We start from the raw sequence: 23341 nt of genomic DNA, 5'->3' as shown, positions 1-23341 counted from the left end.
ACCAGCTGTGTGGCTGGATTGAAGAGTTTTTAGCAAACAGAACACAGCATGTTGTTCTCAATGGAGAGACGTCTGCAGACGTTACAGTAACCTCTGGCGTGCCACAGGGGAGTGTTATGGGACCATTGCTTTTCACAATATATATAAATGACTTAGTAGATAGTGTCGGAAGTTCCATGCGGCTTTTCGCGGATGATGCTGTAGTATACAGAGAAGTTGCAGCATTAGAAAATTGTAGCGAAATGCAGGAAGATCTGCAGCGGATAGGCACTTGGTGCAGGGAGTGGCAACTGACCCTTAACATAGGCAAATGTAATGTATTGCGAATACATAGAAAGAAGGATCCTTTATTGTATGATTATATGATAGCGGAACAAACACTGGTAGCAGTTACTTCTGTAAAATATCTGGGAGTATGCGTGCGGAACGATTTGAAGTGGAATGATCATATAAAATTAATTGTTGGTAAGGCGGGTACCAGGTTGAGATTCATTGGGAGAGTGCTTAGAAAATGTAGTCCATCAACAAAGGAGGTGGCTTACAAAACACTCGTTCGACCTATACTTGAGTATTGCTCATCAGTGTGGGATCCGTACCAGGTCGGGTTGACGGAGGAGATAGAGAAGATCCAAAGAAGAGCGGCGCGTTTCGTCACTGGGTTATTTGGTAACCGTGATAGCGTTACGGAGATGTTTAATAAACTCAAGTGGCAGACTCTGCAAGAGAGGCGCTCTGCATCGCGGTGTAGCTTGCTCGCCAGGTTTCGAGAGGGTGCGTTTCTGGATGAGGTATCGAACATATTGCTTCCCCCTACTTATACTTCCCGAGGAGATCACGAATGTAAAATTAGAGAGATTAGAGCGCGCACGGAGGCTTTCAGACAGTCGTTCTTCCCACGAACCATACGCGACTGGAACAGGAAAGGGAGGTAATGACAGTGGCACGTAAAGTGCCCTCCGCCACACACCGTTGGGTGGCTTGCGGAGTATCAATGTAGATGTAGATGTAGACTTACAAGCAGTCGTTCTTCCCACGCACAATTCGTGAATGGAACAGGGAAGGGGGGATCAGATAGTGGTACAATAAGTACCCTCCGCCACACACCGTAAGGTGGCTCGCGGAGTATAGATGTAGATGTAGATGTAAACTAAAGTGCTGACTGGTGCAGAAATCATTGTGGTGATACTACCTACTACGAAATGTGCTAGCAGGAATCAGCTGCAATAGAAATTTCGTGTTCCTGTTATACAGACTGAGGTGCGCAACTTTTTCGTCTAATATAACTTTTGAGTGTTTAAAGAGATTGCAAATCTTTCATCAGTTAGACGATTACCGACCACAGGTAAATAAGAGATCAACACTTTTTTTTGCGTCAGGAGTCTTATTCTTTGTATCATTCTTCTGAGCCTTCTTTAGTAGAAGACTCAGGTGAATCATACAAAGAATAAGACTTTTTATGCAATAAATGAAAATATTCCTCATCGTCTTTTTTTGTACCAGAAGGATCGAGCCGTATGACACACAAGTTCATCTATTCACCTCTTTTTTTGGGATTGAATACTACCGGTACCAGAAGACAGCTTTGACCCGTGACGTAATATTGTGTTGTGTGACGTCATACTCCGCCAACAGAGATACAATAGAACACTGAAAAAATTTATTTTCTATATACAGTGTGTCCCAAAATAATGCTTACACTCTTTAAACATCTCTTTCACGAAAGGGGCTAGAAATACAATTTTAGTGGTGCTAGGTGCCTCATGATCCAACTTAAGGTGGTAAATGTTCAAACTGGTGTCCGTCCATCGCAATACACCATCGACAACGGCTTGAGAGACATACCAACTTTATTGTTTCCAACAGAATAGCATCACAGGCTTGCTCAATTTGCTCTCTAAGATAATCCAGTGTGTGTGGTCTTGCAGCGAAAATTGTGTTCTTGAGAGGACCCCACAGAAAGAAGTCTAGAGGAATTAAATATGGAGATCGAGCGGGATACTCCACACTCCCTCCTCGTATTATCCATCTGGCACGGAATGCACGACTGAGAAATGCCCTCACATCCAGGTGAAAGTGAGGTGGCGCCCCATCCTGTTGAAACTAATAATCTTTATGTCCAAACACAACGCTAAGAACAAGAGTTATCATTTCCAACATTACCAAGGACGAGTCACGATACAGTGTTTCCAAGAACTACGGCCCGATTAACTCTCTAGAAGACAGACTGTTACTCATGGTAGATTAACATGCCTTTGTTCGGTTACGTATGGATTCTCCCTGGTCCAGTACACGCAATTATGGCGGTTAATTGTTCCATCAACTTTAAACGTCGCTTCATCTGACCAAAGAATTCGATCTTGGGAACGTTGCTCTTCTTCACATCTGTTAATGAACCACTCACAAAATTCGCTTATCCTATAAGGATTATCCTCGTTAAGAGCATCGAGAAGTCTTAGAATGTAAGGCTTAAAATTCTGAGACCGCAAAATCCTACGAACACTACTTCTGCAGATCCCAGTCTCACGAGAGCATTGCCTCAGATTTGTTAGGGGATCGTGTGTATGCCTGGATTACTGCATCAACACTCTCATTGTCTGTTGAACTTCACTTTCGTCCGCTATATCCCTTCTTCATATCGCGCACCTTTCCTTCGACTTCAAATTTATCTGATTCTTGTAATTGTTACTCTTGTTGGTGGTGGTGTTCCAAATTCAACTATCCAACGTCGGCGTACCGCACTCACATTCTATGTTTTCCAGTAACACTTTAGCACCCATTTCCGTTGCTCAAACGATAACGCCACGTTCGCTGACAATCCTGAAACAAAATATTGTTTTTTTTTCACCGTCTTCTAAATTAGTACCCATAAAAATTATATTTCTGTCTCCTTTAATTAAAGAGATATCCTGTTTCAAAGAGTGTATACATTATTTTGGGACACCGTGTATATTACTTTTTGGATTGTAGGTGGTGGTGAAGCGTAGCCCGAGCTATAGGTTGGATTGAAAGGTGACAGTTTGGGTCGAGTGTTGGTGAAAACAAAGAATACGAATACGAAATGTTGGCTGTGCAGTAGTTCCAATTCTTTGTACGAAACTCCGTATTTATATCTTTATTATCAAAAATAATGAAGAATGTTTCAATGCCTACGTATCTGCTTGGTGTTAGCAAGAAAAATATTATTTACAGCTGTTTTTGTATAATACTGGCCACTCAATTTCAGTATCAGGAGGCACACAAGCAACGAAATTATACTTAATTTGTTCCTGAAATTTAGTAGGCAGAATCCATAATTGAGTTTATAGGTGATTTCGAAGTATACAGAACGGAAGATTTTAGTACGCAGACCTGTCACTCCCGGTAGCAGCAACGGTTCTACCCCGGCTGGGCGTCAAGTCGAGTTGACCTTGGACGACAGATACGAGTGCGTCGTTCCATGCTGTTGCATCTCCAAGGCGGAGATTAACAGTTGTAGTGGATGGCCAGATGTCTTCAGTGGGTGAGAGAGCTGGAGGACGTGGTGGACTGGTCAACAATCGAACAGACCTGTGTATCCATTTACACTGATTATATCCAAAACATTAGTATCAACCACTTAATAACGTGTGGGGCACCTGTGGAACCCAATACAGCACCCGCTGTACATGACATGGAGTCTAAAAGTCCTCGATAGGCTTTCGGGGTATTTGCCACCAGATATCTCCGCGTAGGTTTCCGTGAATTACTGGCTGGCGAATTTTTGCCACGCGAGTGGTTCCTGGCAGCGTCCCAGATGTGTTACTTGTACAATGGGTTCACAACAGTCAAGTTTGGTGGCCAAGACATCAACATCAGTTGACTCCCAAGCTCCTCAAAAAGCTATAGCACGGTCCTAGTCTTGTGTCGCACACAGTTGTCGTGCTGAAAGATGCCATCGCCGTCGAGGGAGACATCAAGCATAAAATGCAGGTGATCCGCAACAACGTTTACGTAGTCCATTGTTGACACGGTGCTTTCAGTTCTACCATGAATCCCAGATGAACGTCCTCCGTATCATATCTCCGTCCCCGCCAGGTTACGCCAGCGGCGCCGTGCATGTTTCGAGAAGCCGTTGGCTTGGATGACGGGGTGGGATACCCACGACCATCGGTTTAATATAACTAGAAACATGACTATCCACTGTCCAATCTCTATGATCCCCTACTCACCGCAGTCGTCACTGACTAACTCGTTGCGCTCAACATAGGAAGAGGTCCTCTGCAGCGTAGCCCCATGTATATGAGCATTGAACGGTGTACCTGCAAGCCCTTCTGCCTCCACCAGCATTGTATTCTGTCGTCAGATCAGCAACAGGTCACCATGTAGACGTCCAACATTATATCACATTCTCGAGGTTTCAGAGTTACTCAACCGCATTCCACAGATGCTCTTTACAATGTCACGCTAACACCCGCGCATGCTTTGCTCTTTCCGTTATGCATGTCCCTAGGCGATGAACCATAACAATATGCTCTTTGTCAAAGCCTTTTGTGTTATTTCCCTATTCGTGGCATTATAATGGATAGAATGATTCTCCATTCGTCTCTGCTACGCTCATATACTCTGCCTGATGAACAAGTTGAAGCACACAGAAGACATGGTCCGATGTCAATGCAATTTCGTACACACCGTCGGCTGTATGTAAATGACTACAGTTGAAATTCTCTGTTACAGGCAGAACGGCCAGCAGAGTGAATTAGTGTTGTTCGTGTTCACTGTCGTTGCCAGAACTAGTAAGGTGTATAGCGGGCGTACACAATGCTTGATACTGAGTGATCACTTTTAGAGAAGCGTTCGTGTAAGACAGTGTGATCAGTAACTGACAGTTTGAAAGGAGTCTCTTTGTTTGTCTCCATTTGGCTGGCTGCTCGAATCGTGCAATATCCAGGTTTGTGGGGCACTCGGATGTGACAGTAGCGCGACAGTGGACTGCATGAGAACGTGAGGGCAGGGCTACTCGTCTTCAAGGTTTCGGTGAACGACTTGTGACCACCACAAGGTACCATATAGTGCACCATGCATATCGTAATACCTTCACATCTGCGTCTACCATCTGAGAACAAGCTCTGTGTCACCTCGCACTACTGGTCGGAGACTATCAGCAGCACCGGCCAGGGTGGCCGAGCGGTTCTAGGCGCTACAGTCTGGAACCGCGCGACCGATACGATCGCAGGTTCGAATCCTTCCTCGGGCATGGATGTGTGTGATGTCCTTAGGTTAGTTAGGTTTAAGTAGTTCTAAGTTCTAGGGGACTGATGACCTCAGAAGTTAAGTCCCATAGTCCTCAGAACGATTTGAACTATCAGCAGCCAGACTAGTGAATTATCTTCCCATGAGCACGCTGCCGTTAACACCACAACACAAACCGCTGCATTTGGAGTGGTGCTTGAGCGGGAAGCATGGAATGCTGTCGAATGGATTCACAATGTCTTCAGCGATGAATCGTGATTCAGCACTACCCTGGACGACCATCATCGTCTAGTAGGGGGGTGACGTGGGGACAGGTCGTATTCTTTCAACGTGTGGAGAGGCACAGCGGTGTTATCTGGCGTCGTGGTATGTGTTATGACTTCAGGTCACTCCTGGTGGTGACTGAGGGAACTCTGACGACAAACGTCACGTGACGCACATCCTGCGTCTTCATGTGTTACCTATTACGCGACAGTACGGTGGTGCCTTTTTTCAACAGGAGAATGCTCGTCCAGATATGGTAGTTATGAACTATTTCAGATCTTTCTCCGATACTGCACACGTGGACCAGCTTGGACGTTAACTCCATCCCAAAGGCAGTATCAAAAAATGGCTCTGAGCGCTATGGGACTTAACTTCTGAGACCGCCAGTCCCCTAGAACTTAGAACTACTTAAACCTAACAATCCTAAGGACATTACACACATCCAACCCCGAGGCAGGATTCGAACCTGCGACCGTAGCGGTCGCCTGGTTCCAGACCGTAGCGCCTAGAACCGCTCGGCCACCCCGGCCGGCAAAGGCAGTATCCACCATATCAAGACAACAGTTGTGGGCCAGCGTGCCACAGGAGAGGCTACAATGACTATGTAATCGTTCCGAACCAAATCAGTGCACTTATCCAGAGCGGAGAGGGTGCAATCTCACACAGATAATTGATCCTATACTGCCTATTTCTTTGTAAATTTATTTCGATTTTGTAATCAGTGAATTAACATCGTATAGCCTCTCTTCATTCCCTATTTCCTTTACGTGTGCTCCATGTTGTTTTTCGGGCAGTGTACATCCCTTCCGCGTCGCATTTCCGCAACAGTATCAGACAAGATTCAGCCTCCGGTAGCCAGCGGTCAAAATGTTCTGGCTGCTCAGTGTAGGCCAGGACGAAAGGTGAAACCTTCGGGCTTGCGATACGTTAATGAAAGAAAACGTCACGGAGGTTTCTAAGATGGCTACCTGCATTAACACTTGAGAAATGTAACGACTACTGTCCAAATTATCGGCTATGCGAACCAGAGATGATCGTATTGTCAGATGCTGGGCCTGTGTGGCGATGGTGAGTGCAATCTTGCAACGTTCGTTCTCCTGAGAGCCTACGCACACGTAGTGTTGTACGCAGGAACGGAACGTCTGAAAGGGCGACGTGGAGCCATTACAGTGTCGAAAACAGTTGTTGTTGGGCCCAAAACTTTCGGCAAGTCTCTCTCTGCTGCTGTGTCAAGCGAAGCCGCAGCAATGCTCACCAAGCTGACTGTCCATAGTTGTCCAGATGTCGTCGCAACAAGCAGCCTTCCATATGGCCCCCATAAACGTTCAAACATTTTATCAAACGGAACTATGCTTGGCAAATATTTGACCGTGTACGGAGCTGTTTTGACGTATTTGTCAAACATAGATCGTCTTTGACGTGTTTGCGAGCAATTTTGATCGACGGGAAGTTAGACAAGATGGCGGACATTGTTTTTATCGGTGTGTCGCCACGTATGTTTAGCGAAAAAGTATTTTATTAGAATTTATCTCACTGTATCGTGAGTTTCCACTACTACGAAAACTACCATCAACTATAAAAAAATAGCGTTGACAATTACTGAAATGATACAGGTATCACATCTTTCCCAGCCATATATTACGCCTAGAGAGGTTATGAACAAAATCAATATTTTACATATACAGTAAGATACAAGCAGACTGGAATGAAATAAAAAACGATCGAAGTTCTCCGGTTTATCCATGTTGCCATGTAGTGGTATTTTAACGCACTGTCATTAGAAAACCAAGTGGACGAGAATAAGTTTTCGCGTACTTTTGTCTCCTTTTTCTAAGTGTGTAAGCTGAACAAGTTATTAAACGTTTCACTGTCCATCCGCAGAAAGTCGCGCAATCATCAGGTTCTGTGTGTAACATTTACATTAACGGGTTTTCATTTGTATATTGCTCATTTTAAGCCGTTTCCTGGATCAATATCTTGTCTTCTTTTTCTTTCAACACAACGCCAATGGCAACGTTAGAAACGCTTTATCTTGCATTTTAGCTATTTCCACTATTGCCTAAATACAGCATACACGAAAATCGTCTGCTTCAAGAGAAAGGTTAAATTGACGAGCTTTCTTGGTACGTGTACGGGCTTGTTTGACACATCCGTGTGACTAGATAAGAGCGAACTTGACAGGAAAATTTGCTCTTTTACGAGGGCCTTAACAAGTTTTAAAATGTTTTATTGCCCATTTGCAGAACGTTGTAATCTCCAGGTTCTGAGAGTAATATTTCCTTCAGCAGATTTTCTTGGTTAAATCTGTCATTTTAAGCTATTTCCTCGACCACTGTCGTGTTTTCTTCTTCTTCTTCTTAAAGCACAGTAACAAAGTTAATGCTAGGACTGCTTTGTCTGCATTTGTGGCCGTTCTCACTACTGTCAAAATGCACACGAACACTAACAGCGTCTGCTTCAAGGGGAGGTTAAGCTGACAAACATTGTTTGAACGTGTACGCGTTTGGTTGGCAAACCCGCAGCTAAATAAGAGCAATTTTGTCAAAAATGTTTGATCGTTTACAAGGGCATTTTCTCAAGTTACAGGACGTGGCTGTAAGGACCTGCACGCCGAGTAAACAATGTGTTTGTCCACTATGGCGCTAGTTGCGTGGGGCTGCTGAGGTGCTGCATGGTATCGAGTATGGCCCTCCTGAACCCGCCGATCCCATATTTGGAAATCGGTTGTGCGATCCTGACCAATGTCAACAGAAACATCGCTGCCTTGACACGGCATGAATCGCCTGGGTATTGAATTTTTCCAGTTTTCTATTAGAAACTAAAAAAAAAAAAAATGAACTCTGTAGCGGATTATCGAAAAAAAAACTCATGTCCACTGAAATATTGAAGCAATTGTACAAATAAATATGCATAATGCACAGATGTGTAAGTAAAGTATGCAAATCAAGAAACATGATACCGTACGGTTTCTGTACGCTGGCAGCAGTTGTTCCACGTGTCTACGAGACGATTTTGTAAACGTCTCGGTGGCAACGCCTCTTCATAGCTTTATGATACCTTTATATACGGCTATCGCTTTAGCGTACTGCCGTTTGCGCTTCGCAGTTGAAAGCTGTCAATAGCACTGCCAAAAGTCATGGATTTACTTAAGCAGAGTCGACTATAGGACTGTTTTAGTAGTAAAGGATAAATGTATTAAAATTTGATGTGTAATGAAACGTTGTTGACGTAGCTCAATGTTATGACGCGATACCTCTTGAACTATGTGTCGCACAATGTCGCACAATGATGTATGAAGAGACCATGAGGATAAAATCAGAGAGATTAGAGCCCACACAGAAGCATACCGACAATCCTTCTTTCCACGAACAATACGAGTCTGGAATAGAAGGGAGAACCGATAGAGGTACTCAGGGTACCCTCCGCCACTCACCGTCAGGTGGCTTGCGCAGTATGGATGTAGATGTAGATGTAGATATTTGTCTAGGTACATTCAGCAGCATTGTGGATACTGGCAGCGATATACACTCCTGGAAATTGAAATAAGAACACCGTGAATTAATTGTCCCAGGAAGGGGAAACTTTATTGACACATTCCTGGGGTCAGATACATCACATGATCACACTGACAGAACCACAGGCACATAGACACAGGCAACACAGCATGCACAATGTCGGCACTAGTACAGTGTATATCCACCTTTCGCAGCAATGCAGGCTGCTATTCTCCCATGGAGACGATCGTAGAGATGCTGGATGTAGTCCTGTGGAACGGCTTGCCATGCCATTTCCACCTGGCGCCTCAGTGGGACCAGCGTTCGTGCTGGACGTGCAGACCGCGTGAGACGACGCTTCATCCAGTCCCAAACATGCTCAATGGGGGACAGATCCGGAGATCTTGCTGGCCAGGGTAGTTGACTTACACCTTCTAGAGCACGTTGGGTGGCACGGGATACATGCGGACGTGCATTGTCCTGTTGGAACAGCAAGTTCCCTTGCCGGTCTAGGAATGGTAGAACGATGGGTTCGATGACGGTTTGGATGTACCGTGCACTATTCAGTGTCCCCTCGACGATTACCAGTGGTGTAGAGCCAGTGTAGGAGATCGCTCCCCACACCATGATGCTGGGTGTTGGCCCTGTGTGCCTCGGTCGTATGCAGTCCTGATTGTGGCGCTCACCTGCACGGCACCAAACACGCATACGACCATCATTGGCACCAAGGCAGAAGCGACTCTCATCGCTGAAGACGACACGTCTCCATTCGTCCCTCCATTCACGCCTGTCGCGACACCACTGGAGGCGGGCTGCACGATGTTGGGGCGTGAGCGGAAGACGGCCTAACGGTGTGCGGGACCGTAGCCCAGCTTCATGGAGACGGTTGCGAATGGTCCTCGCCGATACCCCAGGACCAACAGTGTCCCTAATTTGCTGGGAAGTGGCGGTGCGGTCCCCTACGGCACTGTGTAGGATCCTACGGTCTTGGCGTGCATCCGTGCGTCGCTGCGGTCCGGTCCCAGGTCGACGGGCACGTGCACCTTCCGCCGACCACTGGCGACAACATCGATGTACTGTGGAGACCTCACGCCCCACGTGTTGAGCAATTCGGCGGTACGTCCACCCGGCCTCCCGCATGCCCACTATACGCCCTCGCTCAAAGTCCGTCAACTGCACATACGGTTCACGTCCACGCTGTCGCGGCATGCTACCAGTGTTAAAGACTGCGATGGAGCTCCGTATGCCACGGCAAACTGGCTGACACTGACGGCGGCGGTGCACAAATGCTGCGCAGCTAGCGCCATTCGACGGCCAACACCGCGGTTCCTGGTGTGTCCGCTGTGCCGTGCGTGTGATCATTGCTTGTACAGCCCTCTCGCAGTGTCCAGAGCAAGTATGGTGGGTCTGACACACCAGTGTCAATGTGTTCTTTTTTCCATTTCCAGGAGTGTATGTTGCTAATGGAGTTAGTAGCAAAGAAGCAATAAATTCAAATGTCAAGCATGATGCGGCAGTTTTTCGCGCATCTCACTAATCTTGACGCGTATCTCCTCATATATGTCATACAATGATAATTAAAGTGGATACATTCAGCGACGTATGTGGACATTGCCTGCTAAATGTGTTGCGGATAGAATTAGTAGAACATTAGTCGGGGACAATGTAGCTTTTTCTCACTCCTTACTTTTATGGCACCATCTCCTGAATTGTGATAGGTCGGTGGTTGTTACCCCCATTGCAGTCGTTGCCTGACAGTAAGGAAAATGTATACCAAGTTTGGTTGAAATCGCTCCAGTGGTTTAGCACAAGATGTGTAACACACAAACACAAACATAAATGCATCCATGTTTATAATAATATGGATGCAGGTCATTCCGCATTCACATTGTAATCTTTATTCCCGTAAAAGGTACATCTGTTCAGCCTTACTGAAACATATATCTGAAGATGAATCACCCTCCGTAAATGGTTACAGACACGTAAATATAGACCCTTACTGTATTAATACTTAATAATTGGTTCAGCATAATCGTGTATGATAGGTTTCTTGAATATCGTACATGGGGCAATGCGACAGTGCTCTACCTAAAATGAAGACGATTGATGGACATTTTTTCAGTTTAGAAGTATTAAATGTAGGGAAATCTGCGAGGATATCTAGTCATATGTTATAACGGGGAATGTAAATATTCTTATTTGTTACATTGTATTTCTTATAACACGAAAAAACATGTTTTACCACACAAGAGCTGCCCAGAATCGAGTGATCTGTGTAGGTTGAACGCGTATAGGCTGAAGTGCACTGGTTACAACCCAATCACTTCTCCTCGTGCTTCTCAAGAGCGTGGAACAATGTTCTTTTCTCTTCCTGCCACACGTAGAGTTAGAAAAGCACAAAGCTCACGAACATTTACAAGTGTCACGCAAAGTAAAGTGGTATTGCTACGAAGTGATAGACGACCATAGCAGCGCATATTGTTGCGTTTCAACAATTTTCACTTTGACACACACCTGGTAACAGCAGAGACAAAAAACCAAAAGGAAACAGAACACTTATTGTACTTAAAACATTTAATTCGCTACTGTTATTTATTCTTCTCCCTTCTTTTTTTTATTTATTTATTGTTCCGTGGGACCAAATTAAGGAAAAGTCTCCATGGTCATGGAACGAGTCAATACATGAAATTATAACACGATAGTAGAAACAGATAAAATGAAATACAAGAAACGTATTCAGGTGACAATTCGTAAGTTTAAATAAAGAAAATCAACAATGTAACACTGGAATTTGCTTAATATTTCAGCTCTTCCAGGAGCTCCTCGACAGAATAGAAGGAGTGAGTGATGAGGAAACTCTTCAGTTTAGACTTAAAAGCGTTTGGGCTACTGATAAGATTTTTGAGTTCTTGTGGTAGCTTATTGAAAATGGATGCAGCAGAATAGTGCACTCCTTTCTGCACAAGAGTCAAGGAAGTGCATTCCACGTGCATATTTGATTTCTGCCTAGTATTGACTGAGTGAAAGCTGCTAACTCTTGGGAATAAGCTAATATTGCTAACAACAAACGACATTAAATATATACTGTGAGGACAATGTCAGAATTCCCAGACTATTGAATAGGGGTCGACAAGAAGTTCTCGAACTTACACCACATATAGCTCGAACAGCCCGTTTCTGAGCCAAAAATATCCTTTTTGAATCAGAAGAATTACCCCAAAAAATAATACCATATGACATAAGCGTATGAAAATATGCGAAGTAGACTACTTTTCGAGTTGAACTGTCACTTATTTCAGATACTGTTCTAATGGTAAATAAAGCAACATTTAGTTTCTGAACAAGATCCTGAACATGGGCTTTGCACAACAGCTTACTAGCTATCCGAACGCCTAGGAACTTGAACTGTTCCGACTCGCTTATAATATACCCATTCTGTCTGATCAAAATATCAGTTCTTTTTGAATTGTGAGTTAGAAACTGTAAAAACTCAGTCTTACTGTGATTTAGCATCAAATTAGGCATTTCATTTAGATAAATAAGAAATAGCAGTGGCCCCAGCACCGACCCTTGGGGAACACCCCACTTAACAGTGCCCCATTGGGACTGAACATCACCACCGCTCTCATTATTGCGGAGGATTACCTTCTGCTTTCTGTTCTTAAAGTAAGAGGCGAACCAATTGTAGGCTACTCCCCTTATTCCATAATGGTCCAACTTCTGCAGTAATATTTTGTGGTCAACTAGTCAAAAGCCTTCGTTAAATCAGAGAAAACACCTAGCGTTCGCAACCTTTTATTTAATCCGTCCAAAACCTCACAGAGAAAAGAGAATATAGCATTTTCAGTTGTTAAACCATTTCTAAAACCAAACTGTACATTTGACAGCAAATTATGTGAATTTAAATGCTCCAGTAACCTTGTATATACAACCTTCTCGATGACTTTAGCAAACACCGATGGTATAGAAATAGGTCTATAATTGTCCACATTGTCCCTGTCTCCCTTTTTGTAAAGTGGCTTCACTACTGAGTACTTTAATCGGTCAGGAATCTGACCACTCCTAAAGGAAAAGTTACAGATATGGCTAAGTACTGGGCTAACATACATAGAACAATACTTCAGTATTCTGCTAGATACCTCGTCATATCCAAGAGAGTTCTTGGTCTTTAGTGATTTGATTATTAACTCATTCTCCCTCTTGTCAGTATCATGGAGGAGCATTTCAGGTAACAGTCTCGGAACTCTTTTTTCAACGAGCGCTATATTATTCCCTGTTGGGACTAGGTTTCTATTTAGTTCACCTGCTATATTCATAAAGGGATTATTAAATACTGTACGTTTATGCGACTTATCAGTAACACGGACATTCCCACTACGCACTGGTTCTATATCCTCGACCTGTCTCTGCAGACCAGCAACTTCCCTTACGACTGACCATATGGTTTTAATTTTATCCTGAGACTTAGCTATTCTATCTGCATACCACATACTTTTTGCCTTCCTAATAACATTTTTAAGCACCTTACAATACTGTTTGTAATGGGCGGCTGCATTTAGATTTTGACTGTTTCTAACGTTTTGATATAATTGCCACTTTGTTCTACAGGATATTATTATCCCTCTAGTCAGCCACCCGGGCTGCCTGTTTGTGCTAGTACCCTGTTTTGAACGTTCTAACCGAAAGCAACTTTCAAAGAGCACGAGAAAAGTCTTGAGGAAAGCATTATATTTATCGTCTACTGTATCAACACTATAAACATTTTGCCACACTTGTTCCTTGATAAGGTTTACAAAGGTCTCTACAGCAACTGGATCAGCTTTCCTAAAAAGTTGATAATTACATTTAACATGTGTTGCACCACAAAAATCTTTTAGAGTTAAAACATGTGCATCATGATCTGAAAGGCCATTCACTTTTTTGCTAACAGAATGCCCTTCTAGTAATGAGGAATGAACAAAAATGTTGTCTATGGTTGTTCTACCGTTCCCTTGCACTCTCGTTGGAAAGAATACGGTTTGCATAAGATTATATGAATTAAGGAGGTCTACCAGCATCCTTTTCCTTGCACAATCACTTATACAATTAATATTGAAGTCACCACATACAACTAACTTTTTGTATTTCCTATAAAGTGAACCAAAGCACCTCCTATAACTGTAGCAAAAATGTTGTGAAATCGGAGTCTGGGGATCTATAAATAACAACAGTTAGAAGTTTAACTCTACTAATTTAACCACACCTGCACAACATTCAAATACCTTTTCAGTGCAGTACTTTGAAACATCAATTGACTCAAATGGGATACCGTTTTTCACATACATGGCTACTCCCCCACACCGCAAAGAGCTCCTAGAAAAGCTGTCAGCCAACCTGTATCCTGGTAAAGAAAGCCTCTGAATTATCTCCTTATTTAAGAGGGGTTCAGATATACCAATAATTTCAGAGTCAACATCTATAAGCAGTTCACTAACTTTATCTCTAATACCTTGTATATTTTGATGAAATATACTGATTCCCTCATTACTCGGATACCTAAGCTTTGTCGAAAGTGGTTTCTTTGTTAGAGAGACTTCCCTTAAGCAGGGATACCTATCAGCTGACTTCAATGTAAAAAAGGTGGAGCTCTAACACCCACTAGTACAGGAATTTTCCCATGAGTGATCCCACCACCCCCACTTATGCTGTCACCTATAAGCTTTGCCAACCTTCCCTTTCCATACCTGTTCAGGTGCAGGCCATGTCTAGTCCATGTCCTCGTCCTCGTATCTCTCTGGGTCTACATCTACATCTACAACCATACTCCGCAAGCCACCTGACGGTGTGTGGCGTTACATATACCACTATGAAATACAAAGTCAAGATCCTTGGCCCTCCGTCGTTCCCTTTCTACTCCCTAGTCAACGTTTTTGTAGTATTTACAGTCCACTTGACCCACATTAATAAATAAGGAATTCATGTTCTAAATTCAGGTTATTGTGAAAATGTATTCGCCACATGAAAACAATGACACATCATATTCCATAGCATTTGCCAATGAATCAGCACGATTTTGTTTTATTGCATGTTCGATTATGCTGCTATACCAAGTCAAAACGAAAGACGTCTTATTTCTTTTTAACGTTTCTAATATTTCTGCTTTACTTGCTTGTTAACATACGACTGTTGCAGAGTTAATTCTTTATCATGGTTTGGATAAATATTAATTTTTCTTCTTCGGAAGTGAATGAACCAATTGAACAAATTATTACAACATAGCTTCAAATGTTGACCAGAAAAGGAAACGTAATCGGTAAACAATAAATTATAATTTTCTTTTTTAGAAGAAAACCACTTATCGACAAAAACTGATGTTGGAACCAAAAGGCTCTTGTCTACTACAGTGTGCATGTCAGTCACAAATATCAACAATTAAAATGCATAAGTGATGGTAGTAGCTCAATGCTGTAGGGCTTTGTCGCACGAAGCCATAGTAAATGTCAGTTGGATCCAATGGCACTTGTGTTTTATTTTAAAAGTTTTACGACAGAGCCCAACGCCATTGAGCTACTACCTTCAGTTGAGCGTTTTAGCTCTTGATATTTATGGTTGATATGCATGCTGTACTAGACAAGACCATTTTGGCTCTAACATTGTGATTCTACTAATAAGCATGCTCTTCCAAAAAGAAAATAACTGTAATTTGTTGTTTACCGACTATGGTTCCTTTTCCGGTTGACATTTGCACCTGTGTTTTAATAATTTGTTCAATGGTCCTTTCCCTTCTGAAGATAAATATATGCTTGTCGAAACCATGGTAAAGGGTTGGTAAACTTTTAATTCTGCAAGTGGTTGGCTGTTGTTTTCGAATGCTATCAAAAATCCTCTGATTCCATGACGGAAGTATACTTTCCTTTGTATCAAGATTTCCTTCACAAGAGTACAATTTTAGTGTAATGCATTACCTGGTAATTGTCGCAGCTTTTCGAATTGTTGTGATTTTACACCTTTCGGAGTGCTGTGTTCTCTGGATACGAATTTATACTAAATAGAACTTCGTCCTGTCCATACTATTAGTGCCGTTCATGCATTCACGCTACATTTTTTGTTAAATGTTTATTTTTAATTTTACAGGAACTTGGAACTTTAAACAAGGCGTACGTCATCGACGCCACAGATCCCGTTAACGAGAGTCCCAAATTGTCCGCAAGCTTATCGAACGGAAAAGATGCAAAGGTAAGAGGAACTCATATCACTATGTGGTTACGTGTATGGGCCATATTATACCACTGTGGCTTCTTGGTTTATCCCAGTAGATTTATGGTAACAAAATGCTTACATTTATTATTTTCGGGGAGTGGTACCGATTGCTCTATGAACATGGTGTAAATAGGAGCAATAGAACAAATTTCATAACTATATTGTCTAACGAAGTAATAAACAACCAGTTGCATAAAAGAAATTTAATTTCTTTATCGGTTCGGGCACTTAGTGCCCTTCTTCAGAAGGTTTTACTTTACCTATGGCATAGTTTGCGAGTGTCAACAATAAGATGCATACAGCAAAATTTACTGGTCATGTGGTGCGTAGTGTCTGTACAAAATTAGTATAAAGAAGCGGAACAACAAATGCAGACATCATGCCAGAATAGGAAGTAATCAGCTAATGCAACAGGTTGCTTACTATTTCGTTACATACGATTGCATTGCTGAGGATGGATAAAGTACTATAACTGTGTAGTTTAACTTGATGACCAATGCTGGTGCTATGAAGATAAGAGTTATTCAGTACGGCACTTTGATCTCGAAGAAAAGTTGCAGAGAACGTGATAATCTTTCATGACGTGAGTGTCAGCAACTGGGTGAGTAACAGAAGCAAATTTGTAACATATTGAAATCATAATAAGGTATGTTGTACATATTGCTTAAGTATATTGTTCTGTGGAAGTGATACAGGGGGGTCTTTGGAAACAGTTCAAACATGAGCAGTAGAGCAACTCAGACAACTATATTGTTTAACTTCATGCTCGATAATGGTCATAAAAAAATAAGAGTTTGTCATAGGATCACTTTAACCTCCAAGAAAAACAATAGAGAACATGACACTTTTTTCTGAGGCGAGAGTTGGCTACAAGATGAATAACAAAAGTAAATTCGTTACATATAGAATTTATAGTGAGATATATATGAAAGGAACCATATAAACAAAATTTCCCATTTTTGCCTTCCATTCTAACATTAATCAATCCTTCGCAATCAAAAGGAGGAATTCCGTTGAGGTAAACAAATTCTCCGAAAGATACACGTATAATCCTGCCCTTATTTGCATGAATCCCTTTCGAATTAATGTTGTCACGAGTTAATTAATAATTTTATTTTCAATATTCAGACGGCTGATGAGCACCGAAAGTATTGTTTGTCACTGGTTGCAACGAATAATCAGTATCACTGTACAAAAAGGCCACTGATATTCCAGTCCTCCGTAAGTGAAAGCATGTGAGACGATATTTTGCCATCCCATCACTTCCCCAATTTTGACTTCTTTATCACCGTAATTTGAGAAAAGTTATCAGATTTATTGAAACTGATTATGATGAAGTCAACTACTTCTTATTTCATAGGAGCATCGTATGATAATATAACTATGACATGTTGTTAAAACGCTACTGGTCAGAAACAATTCTGAAATTTACTTGTAAATCAAGCGATGATTTTCAGGCTTGGTGTTTCATCTTCAGTAACAAAGTCTTTACGCACTATAGTGTCCGGGAGTGTACTGATTTGTACAAGAGTGAAAGGGAAGGAGGATATCTTTGTTTTATTATTTGGTAGTTTTTGTACATCTTAGACCTATATAATTACAAACAAACGTTAAGATCAATCTTCGCTAACCAAACTATAGAACGCTCGCTTTTGTTTGCAAATGATTTAGTAGATAGCACAAGCGACTGCCTAAGATATTGTCAGTTCTCTAGTAAATATTTAATGCGAGAAATGCTGCATTACTCAAGAAACATTTCCGGTGATTAGTGCTTCGAGCGGCGGTTGAAAAAATTCTCTAAAGATACTGCAGACTAAATTCCTCTACACTGTTTCAGCCTGTCTTCAGCAGTGAATCAGTAACATGCCTTCAACTTCTCGATGAGACAGTCCAGCACGACATAAAATTTGAATAGTTCTAAATCACAACCTTATTCTTGGTTAATTAAAGGCCGAAATATGTAGAGCAGAAACTTCTCTTCGAAGGCAGTTCGCTACAAGAAGTTTAACGTCAGGGAGTGGATCAGGCAGGACCAATAATTATGGTTCTAATTTCCCTTGTACACTGACGCTAACCGGCCTTTCACAATTACAATAACTGCGACGATTTCGATTTTGAGTGTCGTAGTCGAAAATGAACGCAACATTACAGTAACAATATGGCATATTACTGGCTTGCAAACTTGAAACTATTTATACGTTGTTAACGCGCTGAAAGTATGTAAAAGAAGAGTGGAGACGAGCCACTGATAGTTGATGATGTGGGATTTGGGCTCCAAACGTAGTTATCAGCCCTATTTCTCTTATACGTAACTGGTGTAACACAACGGGGTGAAGAAAAAAAGCTTTAATCAAAGGGAAGACATTGATAGAGGAAAAGGGAAAACGTAAATACATCGCACGCTTCCGTACACTCGTCGTTGATTAGTTGCCATTCTATGGAGTCAGGTCTAAGGTTATTTACAGATTTTTCTCGACTGGCATCATCAATTGTGTTATGCCTTAATATTAAACTTTATCGTCATTGTATGCATACAACGAAAAACCAAAGTAAGAGGTATCTAGATACAGTTCTTGAAAATGGAATTAGGGTGGACATATGACCAAGACAGATCACAGCAAAGTGGAAAGCAAGACAAGTTACTGTGTAGTCAGAAGTGCCTACGAGAGTGCTCTACGTTCTCGACCTCGTCATCAGCCACAAAACTACGTGCGGGATTTTTGTTTCCAGAAGTTGGTACTTTCAAGAGGCTCCGTGTGAAACTGGAAGTCAATTCGGCCGAGAAATGTCCAAACAAGCACAGTGTGTGAATTCTCGAAAATAGAGGGGCCGAAATTGTGCAGTGACAAAGTTTTTAGTAAAAGAATATTTGACGTCAACTGAAATTCATTCGGATTTTTAAAAATGTGTAGTGACTCTTTTCCGGTTTACGTAGTGAGGAAACGGGCTGCCGAATTTAAACTAGGACGTGAAAGTATCCAAAATGATCCAAGAGAGGGACAGCTGAAAAGTGTAGCAACACAAGAAATGTTCCATTAAGCGCACGATATGATCCTGGAGACCTGCATACGAAAATGCGTGAAGTTGCCAAAACTGTAAGTATTTCAAAAGCGCGTGTTTTTTCATTTTGCTCGAAAAGCTGCACATAAGAAAAATTTGTGAAAGATGGGTCTACTCGCGACCGATCACAAACGAACTCACTCGACAATTTTCTAACAGTGTTTCCGGCGTTTTTGTAAAATCAAAAGTGCTTTTAACTTCCGTGTGTGACCACGGACTATACATTGATTCCCCGCATAAACAAAACAAACAATCGAAACCGTGAACAGAAGGCGCTTCTTCAGCTCCAAAGAAGGCGAAGGCGATGTCATCAGTGGGAAAAATTGTTGTATTGGTGGTTTGGGATGCGAAGGGTATTCTGTTAATTGATTGTCTTCAAAAAGGTAAATCTGTAAGAGAGGAATATTATTCTAATATTCTAACGGATGCAAACCTCAAAAATTTGACAAAAGGTAGCTGGTTTGCAGAAGGAAAAATCACCTATCGTGAAGACAGTGTCCGCCCGCGGTAGCTGAGTGGTCAACGCGACAGAATGTCAATCCTAAGGGCCCGGGTTTGATTCCCGGCTGGGTCAGAGATTTTCTCCGCTCAGAGACTGGGTGTTGTGTTGTCCTAATCATTATCATTTCATCCCCATCGCCGCGCAAGTCGCCGAAGTGGCGTCACATCGAAAGACTTGGCAACCGGCGAACGGTCTACCCGACGGGAGGCCCTAGTTACACGACATTTTTTTTTATCAAGACAATCCAACTGCTGACAAAAGTCTCTCACAGTGGGAAAATCGAGGAATGCACGCTATTGTCCAAAGTTGGCTCCAGCAGACTTCTGCCTCTTCCTAATACGCACTCTTTCTTGCTGCTCGGCGTTTTTCGTCCAACCAGGGAGTGACTACAGCTGTAGATGAAAATACACTGTCATAGGAACACTACAGAGATGGAATAATGTGAATGGCAACGTATTAATGTCAAAGGAGATAATTTTGAAAAAATTGAAGGTTTTCTAATTTGATTTTTAGGTAACTCCTGTAAGCCTGTGGTGGGGGAGGCGGTGGATGGAGTCTGCGACAGAAGTTACTAGGCGATTTTGTGAGTTGTTATTAGGCTGTGAAACTGCGCAGCCGTGACGCAGCCTTTGAAGTGGAAGGAGACCAAAATTTCTTTGTACTGCAGGTGGCAGCCGAAGCCGAAGCGGATGGCGCGCCGCAGCGCGCCCAGTGGGGGAACCAGCTGGAGTTCCTCATGTCGTGCATCGCCATGTCCGTCGGCCTGGGCAACGTGTGGCGCTTCCCGTTCACCGCCTATGAGAACGGCGGCGGCGCCTTCCTCATCCCCTACATCATCGTGCTGTTCGTCATCGGCAAACCGCTCTACTACATGGAGATGGCGCTCGGCCAGTTCACCAGCTACGGGCCCATCAAGGTCTGGTACATGGTGCCCGCGCTTAAGGGTGAGTCAAGCGGCGGTGCCCCACAGGGGAAACGCTCTGTCGTTGATTGTTTTTTTTTACTTTCTTTTTGTGTCATCAGTCTTCTGACTGCTTTGATGCGGCCCCCATGTGCCCTGATGTGCCAACGTCTTCATCTCAGAGTAGCACTTACATCCTCCATCCTCAATTATTTGCTGAATGTATTCCAACCTCTGACTTTTCCTACACCTTTTAACCTCTAGATGTCCCTTTCGTACTATGCTAGTTACTCGTGATGTCTTAACTGATGTCCTACACCCTTTTTCCTTCTTGTTGGATGTGAGGTCCACCAGTTATGCAAAACACCGTTTTTTCTCAGTACCCAAACATGTTTCGGCACCACTGTGCCATCATCAGTGGGTTTTCGTTTTTATTTATTCTGTAATGTGAACATTTTTGTTAAATGATTATAAAATTATGTGGGTGTTTAGTTCAAACAAAAAGAAACGATCTGTTGTTTGAACTAAACATCCACATAATTTTGTAATCATTTAACAAAAATGTTCACATTACAGAATAAATAAAAACGAAAACCCACTGATGATGGAACAGTGGTGCCGAAACATGTTTGGGTACTGAGAAAAAACTGTGTTTTGCATAACTGGCGGACCTCACATCCAACAATTTTAACTGCAAACACGGCCCACACAAGGAGCTGCAAATCAAAATGATGAATACTTTTCCCTCCTTCTTGTCAGTATTTTCCATATATTCCTTCCCTCGCCGATTCTATGAAGAACCTCCTCGTTCCTTACCTCATCAGTCCACCTAATATTCAACGTTCTCCTTTAACATCACATCTCAAATGCTCAAATGATTCGATTCTCTTCTGTTCCGTTTTTCCCCAGTCAATGTTTCGCTACCATACAATGCTGTGCTTTAGAAGTGCATTCTCAGGAATTTCTTCCCTAAATTAAGGCCTGTGTTCGATATTAGTAGACTTCTATTCGCGAATCTGCTTTTTATGTTCTCCTTCCTCCGTCCGTCATGGGTCATGTTGCTGCCTTGTTAGCTGAATTTCTTAACTTCGTCTACTTCGTGATCACCAGTACAGATGTTAAGTTTCTCGCTGCTCTCATTTCTGATACTTGTCGTTATCTTCGTCTTTCTTCGATTTACTTTCAGTCCATGTTCCGTACTCAATCCATCCAACAGATCCTGTAACTCTTCTTCACTATCTCTGAGATTAGCAATGTCATCAGCGAATCTTATCATTAACATCCTTTCACCTAGAACATTTCTTCTACTTCCCTCATGGTTTCTTCGACGTATAGAATGAACAGTAGTGCGAAGGACTACATCGCTGTCTCACACCCTTTTAAATTCTGGGTCCACAATGAGTGATTATTTCTTCATTAGTTCCTGTTTTTACATATGACCCGCACTTTAGAAGCAACTGCGGGCTGTATTTCCATAGAACATTTATAAAATTGTATCTTTGTGTTGCAGTCCACTAGGCCCCAATTGGAAAAAGGCAGAGCAGTTTATTGGGGAGGAACAAAATTAATAGTTTTTTACATTTATGAAGAGCAAAACTGCCCAAATATTTTGTCTCCTTAGAGTTATCCAGTAGAGAGTCATCTTAATTTATCCTTTATTCCTCTTATTTGAAAACAGCAATCCTAAGACTCTTCAAAGTGAAATTACTTTCTTAAGAAAAATGCTGAAGAGTATATTCCTGCCATACCGGTCATGATACTAAAATTCACAGTTTATCACCTAAAATTCGGCTCTTTATACCAACTTTCAGATACTACTCTCCCCTTTGATATTTCAATTGCATTTTCCTTACGTGAACTAATAAGTACCTGCCCTTTTCTAGATTGATTCATGAGGTACAAGTATGCGTAGCAAAACAGAGGATAAAATGTTTAAGATTACAAAGAATACTACCTGAGTCCTCAGAAATACCAGACAACACCAGCTATCACACCTGAAATAGCTCAGTATCAGAGGCTGGAAGCAACAATAACTTCTAGAAGCAAAATATCTCGACCATAATTCAACACCAGTCAGATGACGCAATGGCCACGACAAGGGACCATATTACAGCGTTATTAATAAAAAGCTTAACACAAGTGAGCATCAGATCGTTCTGTAAACAGTTATAACACCCATTTCACAATTTCCTTTGGCACAACACTTAGTTAAGCAGTCAGCTTAGTCTCTAAGTAAAAGGCTGCACAGTCAGCAGAAACAATTCTTAACCACGAAGTTCGGCAGTATGATATCGACGCATCATGCAGTGACATTCCAGCAAAATGATGGCAATATAACATTTCCGAGTGATAGTACCTGTTGCAGACCTTCCCATCAAAACAACGGCTACATGTACATTTCGCATATCTGGCCTCCTGAAACATGACATGTTATATGCACCATCGTCTACTTAGATTTTTTTATTTATTGGTACTTCAGCCCCCAAGCCCCATATGGACAGGCGGTGGGTGGGCTGTCGGCGGTACAATACACTTCTCTTCAGCCAAGAGCATTTTTAAAAGTAAAATAGAGTTCATAGAAAACACATGAGGACTGATTTTCTTTTTAATTAAAAAAATTAAATACGGACAGCTAAAACGACGAAATAGCCAAAATTTTAAAACACAGATGTG

General features: G+C 42.2%; 1 protein-coding gene across 1 annotated transcript in view; it reads left to right on the top strand.

Moving 5' to 3' along the window:
- Positions 1-23341, top strand: part of LOC126455690 (sodium-dependent nutrient amino acid transporter 1-like) — a 180965-nt gene that overhangs the window by 128048 nt on the left and 29576 nt on the right. Inside the window, exons 3-4 of the mRNA XM_050091457.1 lie at positions 16080-16181; positions 20435-20711. Of these exons, the coding sequence (XP_049947414.1) occupies positions 16080-16181; positions 20435-20711 (379 nt within the window). The remainder of the gene's footprint in view (positions 1-16079; positions 16182-20434; positions 20712-23341) is intronic.

This window comes from Schistocerca serialis, chromosome 2 (assembly GCF_023864345.2).
Source record: "Schistocerca serialis cubense isolate TAMUIC-IGC-003099 chromosome 2, iqSchSeri2.2, whole genome shotgun sequence".
Lineage (NCBI taxonomy): Eukaryota > Metazoa > Arthropoda > Insecta > Orthoptera > Acrididae > Schistocerca > Schistocerca serialis.
This window is presented reverse-complemented; position numbering and strand designations above follow the sequence as displayed.